The following is a 9,935-nucleotide window of genomic DNA, read 5'->3' as shown; positions in this document are numbered from 1 at the left end:
AATAAAAATACGAAAATGTTCTTGCATGAGGTCCATTGTCTGTACTTGGCATCATCTCTTATTACCTTCATTCTGATCAATTTCCCAGGACCCATCAATAAAAAAGCATCCCAATGCTGCAGACTCTGGGGATGGTGTTCTCAGTAGGGATGTCACCATACCACACATTTAGGAGTCGATACCAATACCAGTGAAATTCCACGATTCTCCATACCCAATTTCAATACTATGGTGAAAATTAAAATTCCATGTACTTTAACCTTCTCATTTATTAAAAACATTTGACCATTACAAAAAACAGTGGCATGTAGCCTTCAATTAAAAAAGAAACCACTATTAACATTTGAATTGGGATCAGGCAACATCAGAACCATGATAGTGGGATATTCTATGACTTAGCCTATCGCGCATGTGCACTGTGGCTTTAGCTTACCGGTGATCTGTGCACGTCTTTTGAAAACAACTTTAGTCTTTGCAGTGTAAGCAGATACATTATTTGGTCCATTTCAAACCGGATAACTGGCCTTGAAAGCGTACAGCCATATTGTGTGACGTAATCAGCAGACGACGGACCCCGAGCCGATCTGGTACCTACAGAAATTGGGTTTTGGCCATGTACGCACAGAATGACATCAGGAAGTATAAGAGGATCTCACACACCGTGGTCGTTGGGAATTTTGTATATGCTGCCATGTAAAATGTTTCAATATTGTTACTTTAATAATTTCCACATAAGAGGCTGCAAAGGTGAGTCCAAGAACAGATTAGATTGGCGAGATTATATATTATACATCTATATATATTAGAAGGCTCCAACAAAAAAAAAAAAATTACTAAATGTCTGCTTGGTAACTTTTAACCTACATATAGGGATATATCTGATCTAATTCAGGGGCTCAAAGTTAGGTTTCATTTGCTGCTTGGGCTCAGTCTCTTTTGAAGTTTGATTTTGTTTGTCTAGTTTAAAACCTACTAGTTTTCTAAGTTCTAATATCTTTAAACATGGGTTTTTCTGTCTGGCTGGGCGATGCCTCCCTCATTGCGGCAGAAGTGATTGTGGTTAGGATTCCTTCACTAATATTTATATGGTAAAAAAATTTAAATATTCAAAAACATATTTCAAAAGCAGTTTTTCTGATTTTTGAATAGCATCTTACAAAAATAAAGACAGCATACTAGCTCCTGGGTGTTATTCAGCAAAAGGCCCAGTGGGTATTCCCAGCAGATAACTGAAGTACAGCTAAAAAAAAATTTGAATATCGGGAAAATACTCACAACGTGACGTCACTCATTTCAGAAAGTGAAACTCATATCTTATAGATTCATTACAGAGTGAAATATTTCAAGCATTTACTTCTTGTCATTTTTACTTTCACCTCTACTGTTCTCCCTGTACACTAACTGTTGCACCTCCAGCCATGACTCCGTTAAGCTTCTTAAGTTTGCGGACGACACCACCCTCATCGGACTCATCTCGGGCGGCGATGAGACTGCCTACAGGAGGGAGGTGGACCGGCTGGTGACCTGGTGCAGCAGCAACAACCTGGAGCTCAACGCCCAGAAGACAGTGGAGATGGTCGTTGACTTCAGGAAATCCACAGCCCCCCTGCCCCCCCTGCCCCCCCTCGCCCTCACTGATACCCCCATCACCACTGCGGATTGTCACCGGTTCCTCGGCACCACCATCACCCGGGACCTCAAGTGGGAGCCGACCATCAGCTCCCTCACCAAGAAGGCCCAGCAGAGGATGCACTTCCTGCGACAGCTGAGGAAGGCCAAGCTGCCGGCCCAGCTGATGGTGCAGTTCTACACGGCCATCATCGAGTCCATCCTCTGCTCCTCCATCACAGTGTGGTATCCCGGGGCCTCTGCCAGGGACAGACAGACTGCAGCGAGTTGTGCGCTCCGCTGAGAAGGTGATCGGCTGCAGCCTCCCATCTATCCATGACCTGCACGTCTCCAGGACTATGGGGCGAGCAGGTCGGATCACAGCTGACCCTTCTCACCCTGCACATGGACTATTTGAACCACTCCCCTCAGGCAGGAGGCTTCGGTCCATTCGGACTAGAACCTCCCATCACAAAAACAGTTTTTTCCCCCTTGCCGTCAGACTTATAAACACTTCATAATCACCTCATAACCTGCCCCAGACAATTTACTTTACTTTACCATCATTAAAATTGCACTAACGAAACTGCACTGTTGTTGCTCTGTATATTGGTTACTGTGTATTGTTGTACACACCTTGTACATTTTGTATTCATATATTTTTATTCTTTATTCTTTATCATTATATCCCTGTTACATGTTTGCACCTTACGCCGCAGCAAATTCCTAGTTAGTGAACACTGTTCACTAACAATGGCAATAAAAACGAATTCTGATTCTGATTCTGATGATTATGGCTTACAGATAATGAAAAGCCAAAATTAGAATATTGTCAAAAAAAATGCAATATTAGAAACTCATGGTGTCACAACCTAATCAGCCAATTAATTCCTGAGCCTTTAAACGGTCTCTCAGTCTGGGTCAGTAGGCTACACGATCATGGGGAAGACTGCTGACGTGACACATTTCCAGAAGACAGTCACTGACTCCCTCCACAAGGAGGGGCAGCCACAAAAGGTAGTGACCTTTTAAATATTGAGCTGAAGAAGCTGGTTGTTCCCAGAGTTCTGTATCCAAGCATATTCATAGAAAGTTAAGTGGAAGGAAAAAGTGTGGGAGGAAAAGGTGCAGCAATGATGACAGGGACAACCGCAGCCTTGAGAGGATTGGGGGAGCTCCACAAGGAGCGGACTGAGGCTGGAGTCAGCGCATCAAGAGCCTCTACGCACAGACCAATCCTCATTCCTCATGTTGTCTCGTTCATCTCCATGACGTAGTTGCAGGGAAGACTCGTAAATGACAGAACAGGGACACAGCTTATGGAAATGATTAGGTTTGAGAACACCCCGTGTTCTAATGTTGATGATCTGTTGAACTCTTACATTTCAAGTCTCTTAAATGTTTTGGACACCATTGTTCCTGTCAAGGTTAGAATGGTTAAAAGTAAGCAAAGGGCGCCATGGAGGAAAGAAGAGTCGGTCAGGGCAAAGAAAAGGGAGTGCCGGAGAGCCGAGTCAAAGCTCCAGGTTCATTATGAGACTTACAAAGAAAAGCTATGCGTGTTCAACCAGACTTTGCGTAGAACGAGGGAGAGTTATTTTCCCGAAATCATCAAAAACTGCAGTAACTCTCGTGTCCTGTTTGCTACAGTAAACAGATTAACAAACCCTCCAGTTTCACTGCCTTGAGAACTCATTTCTACATCCAAGTGTAATGAGTTTGTAATATTCTTTAATGACAAAGTTCAAGGCATTAAAAATGCAATAATTTCCACAACACAAATAACTACTCTGCAGCCAGCTAGACACCTAGAGCTGACACATTTCACACCTGTTACTGACAAAACAGTCAGAGATCATCTGCAGTCTGAGTTCATCAACGTGCTGCCTTGATGAGTTGCCCACTAGATTCCTAAAGTCTGTGCTGAGCAGTTTGTTACCACAACTCGCTCATCTAGTCAACATCTCACTCCAGACTGGAACATTTCCAAAGGCCTTAAAAACTGCTGTCATTAAGCCTCTTCTAAAGAAGAGCAATCTTGATGCCACAGTACTGAACAACTACCGGCCCATATCAAACCTGCCATTCTTAGGCAAAGTCCTAGAAAAAGTTGTATACCAACAGCTTAGTGACTTTCTCCTGTCTAACAATGCTTTTGATACTTTCCAATCAGGCTTTAGGCCCCACCACAGCACTGAGACAGCTCTGATCAAGGTGATAAACGACATCCGCCTGAACACAGACGCAGGCAGAGTCTCAGTCTTAGTTCTGCTGGACCTGAGTGCTGCCTTTGACACAGTTGACCATGTGATCTTATTACAGAGGTTAGAAGACTGGGTGGGAATCTCTGGGAGTGCTTTAAACTGGTTCAAGTCCTATCTGGAGGACAGGAAATATTTTGTTGAAATTGGTAACTGTGTCTCAGACCAAATGGCTATGACCTGTGGGGTTCCCCAGGGGTCAATCCTGGGACCCCTATTGTTCAATCTGTACATGTTTCCATTAGGCCAGCTAATACGCAGCTATAATGTGTCCTACCACAGCTATGCAGATGACACTCAGGACTAAACAAGGTGAGGCTGCGTTTCAGTTTTATGCCCCTAACATCTGGAACAGCCTTCCAGAAGATGTGAGACAGGCCTCAACTCTGACTATGTTTAAATCCAGGCTGAAAACAGTTCTATTTAGCTGTGCATATGACACCTGAAAGTATTTTATCTGCACTCTTCACTTTTAATTGAAGTTATTAATGATTATTTTTATGTTTTTTGGAATGATTTTATGTAGCTGTAAAGCACTTTGAATTGCCTTGTGTACAAATTGTGCTCTTCAAATAAACTTGCCTTGCCCTGCCGTTACGCGCCAGGGGCCCAGTACATCCACCTTCGGCGTTGGTTTTCTTGTGGGAGTTTTCCCTTTCGTAAGCGACTTGCCTGCCAAGGCTGAAGAGCATCCCCTACCCTCATTTGTTTCTCCTTCCCCGTGGGTTCCAAACATGCATGTTTTTTGGGGGGGTGGGAGGAAGCCGGAGTACCTGGAGAGAACCCATGCATACATGGGAAGAAAAAGAACTGGACTGTTGCTCAGTGGTCCAAAGCCCTCTTTTCAGATGAAAGTAAATTTTGCATGTTGTTTGAAAATCAAGGTCCCGGAGTCTGGAGGAAGAGTGGAGAGCCCCCGACTCCCCGTTGCTTTAAGTCCAGTTAAAGTTTCCACAGTCGGTGATGATTTGGGTGCCATGTGATCAGCTGGTGTTGGTCCACTGTGTTTTCTGAAGTCCACAGTCAACGCAGCCATCGACCAGGAAACTTTAGAACACTGCATGCTTCCTTCTGCTGACAAGCTTTATGGAGATGCTGATTTCATTTTCCAGCAGGACGTGGCACCTCCCCACACTGACAAAGGTACCAAAAGCTGGTTCAATCACCATGGTGTCACTGTCCTTGATTGGCCAGCAAAGTCACCTGATCTGAACCAAGAGGAAGATGAGACACCAGACCCAACAATGTAGATGAGCTGAAGGCCGCTATCAAAGCAACCTGGGCTTCCATCACACCTCAGCAGTGCCACAGGCTGACCGCCTCCATGCCACGCCGCATTGATGCAGTAATTCATGCAAAAGGAGGCCCAACCAAGTACTAGGTGCATAGAAAGGAACATACTTTATAGATGCCTGACTTTTCTGTTTAAAATATCCTTTTTTATTGATCTTATGTAATATTCTAATTTTCGGAGACACATTATCTGTAAGCCATAATCATCAAAAAGTAGTAAAGACTTGGAATATTTCACACTGTGTAATAAATCTATATCATTTTCACTTTCTGAAATGAGTGAACTTTTTCACGATATTCTGATTTTTTGAGCTGTACTTGCAGTTGGGTCAAGCTGCTCCTGTATGTGGTGATGAATGAACCATCTTTCAGTGCAATAGAACGTGTGAAGCATGCTGTGGCACCACAAACTCACCACCAAAGCTTCAGGAGATACTTTAACTGGAGTCCTCCAAGCAGCTAAAAGCAAAACACAAAGTCAGAACTCACAAATATACATACACATACATACATACACATACAGTGCATTCAGAAAGTATTCACAGCGCTCCACTTTTTCCACAATATCCTATGTTACAGCCTTATTCCCAAATAGATTCAATTCATCTTTTACCTCAGTATTTCTACACACAATACCCCATCATGACAAAGTGAAACAAGTTTGTTTGAAACTTTGGAAAATTTATTACAAATAAAAAAAGTATTCACAGCATTTGCTCAATACTTTGTGGAAGCACCTTTGGCAGCAATCAAGCCTCAAGTCTTTTTGAGTATGAGGCTACAAGCTTGGCACCTATTATTGGGCAGTTTCCCACATTCTTCTTTGCAGAACCTCCCAAGCTCCATCAGGTTGGATGGGGAACATCAGTGTACAGCCATTTTCAGATCTGTCCTGAGATGTTCAATAGGGTCAAAGCTGGGCTCTGGCTGGGCCACTCGAGGACATTCTGAGTTGTCCTGAAGCCGATGCTTTGTTATCTTGGCTGGGCTTAGGGTCGTTGTTCTGTTCAAAGATAACCCTTTGCCCCAGTTTGAGGTGCAGAGCGCTCTGAAGGAGCTTATCATCAAGGCTGTCTCTGTACATTGCTGCATTCATCTTTCCCTCAACCCTGACTAATCTCCCAGTTCCTGATGCTGAAAAACATCCCCACAGTGTGATGCTGCCACCACCATGCTTCACTGTAGGGATAGTATTAGCCAGGTGATGACCATTGCCCGGTTTCCTTAAGAGATAACGCTTGGCATTCAGGCCACAGAGTTCAATCTTTGTTTCTGCAGACCAGAGAATTTAATTTCTCATGGTCTGAGAGTCTTCCAGGTGCCTTTTGGCAAACTCCAGGCGGGCTTTCATGTTCCTTTAAATGAGGAGTGGCTTCTGTCTGCCACCCAACCATACAGGCCTGATTTGTGGAGTGCTGTAGAAATGGTTGTCCATCTGAACTCCTCTCTCCACAGAGCAGTGCTGGAGCTCTGTCAGAGTGACCATCGGGTTCTTGGTCACCTGCCTGACTAAGGACCTACCCCGATCGCTCAGAGTGGATGGGCGGTCTGCTCTAGAAAGAGTCCTGGTGGTTCCAAACTTCTTCCATTTACAGATGATGGAGGCCACTGTGCTCATTGGGATCTTCAATGAGTTAGCTATTTCTCTGTAGCCTTGCCCAGATCTGTGCCTCGATACAATCCTGTCTCAGAGGTCTACAGACAGTTCCTTGGACTTTGTGTCTTGGTTTGTGCTGACGGGCACTTCCATTTTTTTTCTTTTTCCCCATGTCCTGTCCAGCATTAAGGCAGCAGAATTGTAATACTGAATACCGTTTATGCCAAACATCTGACATGCAATGTCAACTACGGGACTTTTTATAGAAAAGTTTGTGCTTTTCCAAATCATGACCAATCAGCAGAATTTACCACAGGTGGACTGCAATCAGGTTGTAGAAACTTCTGAAGGATGATCAGTGGAAACAGGATGCACCTGAGCTCACTTTGGAGGGTCATGGCAAACACTGTGAATACGTATGGAAATTAGGGGTGCAACGGATCAAAAAACTCACGGTTCGGATCGTTCCTCGGATCAGCAAAAAAAAAAAAAAAAAAAAAATAGACAAGACAAGACAAATAAACATGTTTTGTCTTTTTGTTTATTAACACTTTTAAATTATTAAATTGAAATATATAAAATCAACTTAAAGTGCACAATTAACATCTTCTTTTCAACATGTCTCATGTCTGCACCTATAAACACACCGATAGCGTTTGTGATCGCTTTAGCCCGGTCGGATTGTGAAGGAAGGGGCTGCTTTAACACCGCGGTGATGAGCGGTTGTTGAGCCACTTTCGGTTTCACTCCTGTCAGTGAAACACCGGGGTGATGTCGCTGCAAATGCGTGGCCATGCTCGATGTGTTTCCACTGTTGTGTGGCTTTCTTGTGCCACAGTGCCTACACAGTCACGGTTTTATCCACCAACCTCTTTCCTTCTTCATTAAATTTGACAGGAAAGCCAAAATGCTCCCAAACAGGGGATTTAAATGACGTGGGGCGTTCCTCCGCTCGCCATGACCACGCTGTGTTGCAGGTTAGGGGTTTTCTTTATGTTAGCTATCGCTATGTCAGCTACGTGTTATGTCTGTGTGGTAACCTAGGCGACAGGTTTGTGTGGCAGCGCGAGTATATGGAAACAGACGTAGCACTAGTATAACGGCTGTGTGAGGACTGAACATGCGCACAATTTTTTTTTTCATAAATCAATCCGTGGATCATGTGTGTGCCAAACCGAAATAATTGATCCGAACGGATCACAGATCAATGATGATCCGTTGCACCACTAATGGAAATGTTGACTTGTTTCACTTCGTCATTATGAGGTATCGTGTGTTGAATTTTGAGGTAAAAGATGAATTTAATGGGCAGCACGGTGGTGTGGTGGTTAGCACCGTCGCCTCACAGCAGAGGGTTCCAGACTCAACTCCCCGCTGGTTCTTTCTGTGTGGAGTCTGCATGTTCTCCCCGTGTATGCGTGGGTTCTCTCCGGGTACTCCGGCTTCCCCCCACTGTCCAGAAACATGCAAGTTAGGTTAACTGGTGTCTCTAAAATTGTCCTTAGGAGTGAGTGTGAGCATGCATTTTTGTTTGTCTGGTTTGTCTCTGTGTGGCCCTGTGATGGACTGGCGGCCTGTCTAGGGTGAACCCGCCTCTCGCCTGATGACTGCTGGGATAGGCTCCAGCCCCCCCATGACCCAACCCGATTCAGCGGGAATAGAAAATGGATGGATGGAACATGAATTTAAACTATTTGGGAATAAGGCTGTAACATAGGATACTGTGGAAAAAGTGCAGCGCTGTGAATACTTTCTGAATGCTCTGTATATACATATCTATATATCCACACATGCATAACCGCTCAAAAGTTTTGGATCACTTGCAAATGTCTTTGTTTTCCAAAGAAAGACTCATTTTCATGCAATTCAGAAACAATCAAAATAAACTGATCATTCTTAAAGAAAGATCTACTTTTTTTTTTTTTTTTTTTTAATAAATAAAATCAGCAACTGTCAGTCCTCTGACCTGTCCTGGTATGTCTGCTAACCCAAGTTAATCATTTTATAGGGCTAATTGATTATTAGAAAAGGTCAGAAAAGGGAGTGGGGCGTCCCCATGTGCAAGAAGACTAATATCTGATAGTGAGAACCTTAAGACCAAGACGCCTCACAGGTCCTCAACTGGCAGCTGTACTTAGTTCCCATCAAACACATCTAACAGTGTCAGCATCAACAGTAAAGAGGCGACTTCAGGATGCTGGACCTTTATGGCACAACTGCCAAGAAAAAGCCATATCTCAGATTGGCCAATAAAAACAAAAGACCGATCGGCAAAAGAGCACAGACATTGGAAACTGGACTGGAAAAAAGTGTTGTGGAGTCAAAGTTTAAGGTATTCAGATCAAACAAAATAATTTGTGAGATGCAGAACAAATAAAAAGATGCAAGTACATTGCTTAATACCGTCAGTCAAGCATGGTGGAGGCAGTGTGATGCTCTGGGGGTAAAATAAGAGCTTTCCACAGAGTGGACGAGACCTTGAGGAAGGAAAGCTATCAGAAGATTTTGTCAGCAATAGTTATAGAATAAGCAGTCAGCCAGAACTGACTGTAACTGAGTGGCCAGGACAGTCTGGATCTGAACTAGGAATGGGCCGGCATGAGATGCCGACGGTATGACAACCTGAGGCAGAAATATCACCGTTTCACGGTGTTATGATTACAGCTCGAAAATGTGTATTTTGTCTGTATTTAAAAACAAGATAGATAAAAAAGTTTTCCATTGAACAGCCTTTTATTTTTAAACAATAGAACATGCTGGACATTAGTAAATATGTATTTAAACTAAATCATTAAAAAAAAAATGACTGAATTCTTTCTAAATAAAAAAATGTGAAAATTAAATGCAGTCTGTCCTTTAACTAAAGCTAAACCTGCAAGTCGAGTCACAAGTTTATGAATTATTTTTAGTGGAAAAAAACAAACACAAAATGCGCTGCAGCTGCGTGAGGGACCTCCACTTTCTCTCTGACGAGACGTCGCATAAAAAAATGTAAAAAACGCTCACACCGCAGGGACGGTAAGACGGTTTTGAAACTTTGACTTTTTAATACTGTGGTATACCTTGAAACCGGTAACCAGCCCATGCCTAATCTGAACCCTATTGAGCTGTTGTGCACAGCTGGACTGTGTGGCATAGAGGAAGACTCCATCAAGCCAGTCCATGTATGTGGGAGA

At 43.4% G+C, this 9,935-nt stretch overlaps 1 protein-coding gene and 1 pseudogene across 3 annotated transcripts in view; both read right to left on the bottom strand.

The window, feature by feature from the left end:
* The window catches only part of paxip1 (PAX interacting (with transcription-activation domain) protein 1), a 63,742-nt gene that overhangs the window by 32,965 nt on the left and 20,842 nt on the right, over positions 1–9,935 (bottom strand). For all 3 annotated transcript variants that reach the window (XM_075484226.1, XM_075484227.1, XM_075484228.1), the window contains exon 15: positions 5,578–5,621. In XM_075484226.1, coding sequence (XP_075340341.1) covers positions 5,578–5,621 — 44 coding nt within the window. The remainder of the gene's footprint in view (positions 1–5,577; positions 5,622–9,935) is intronic.
* Positions 6,160–9,923, bottom strand: LOC142398656 (uncharacterized; annotated as a pseudogene).

The sequence above is a fragment of the Odontesthes bonariensis genome, chromosome 14 (assembly GCF_027942865.1).
Source record: "Odontesthes bonariensis isolate fOdoBon6 chromosome 14, fOdoBon6.hap1, whole genome shotgun sequence".
In the NCBI taxonomy this organism is placed as follows: Eukaryota; Metazoa; Chordata; class Actinopteri; order Atheriniformes; family Atherinopsidae; genus Odontesthes; species Odontesthes bonariensis.
Note: the sequence above shows the minus strand (reverse complement) of the source record. Positions and strands in the feature narration are given on the sequence as shown.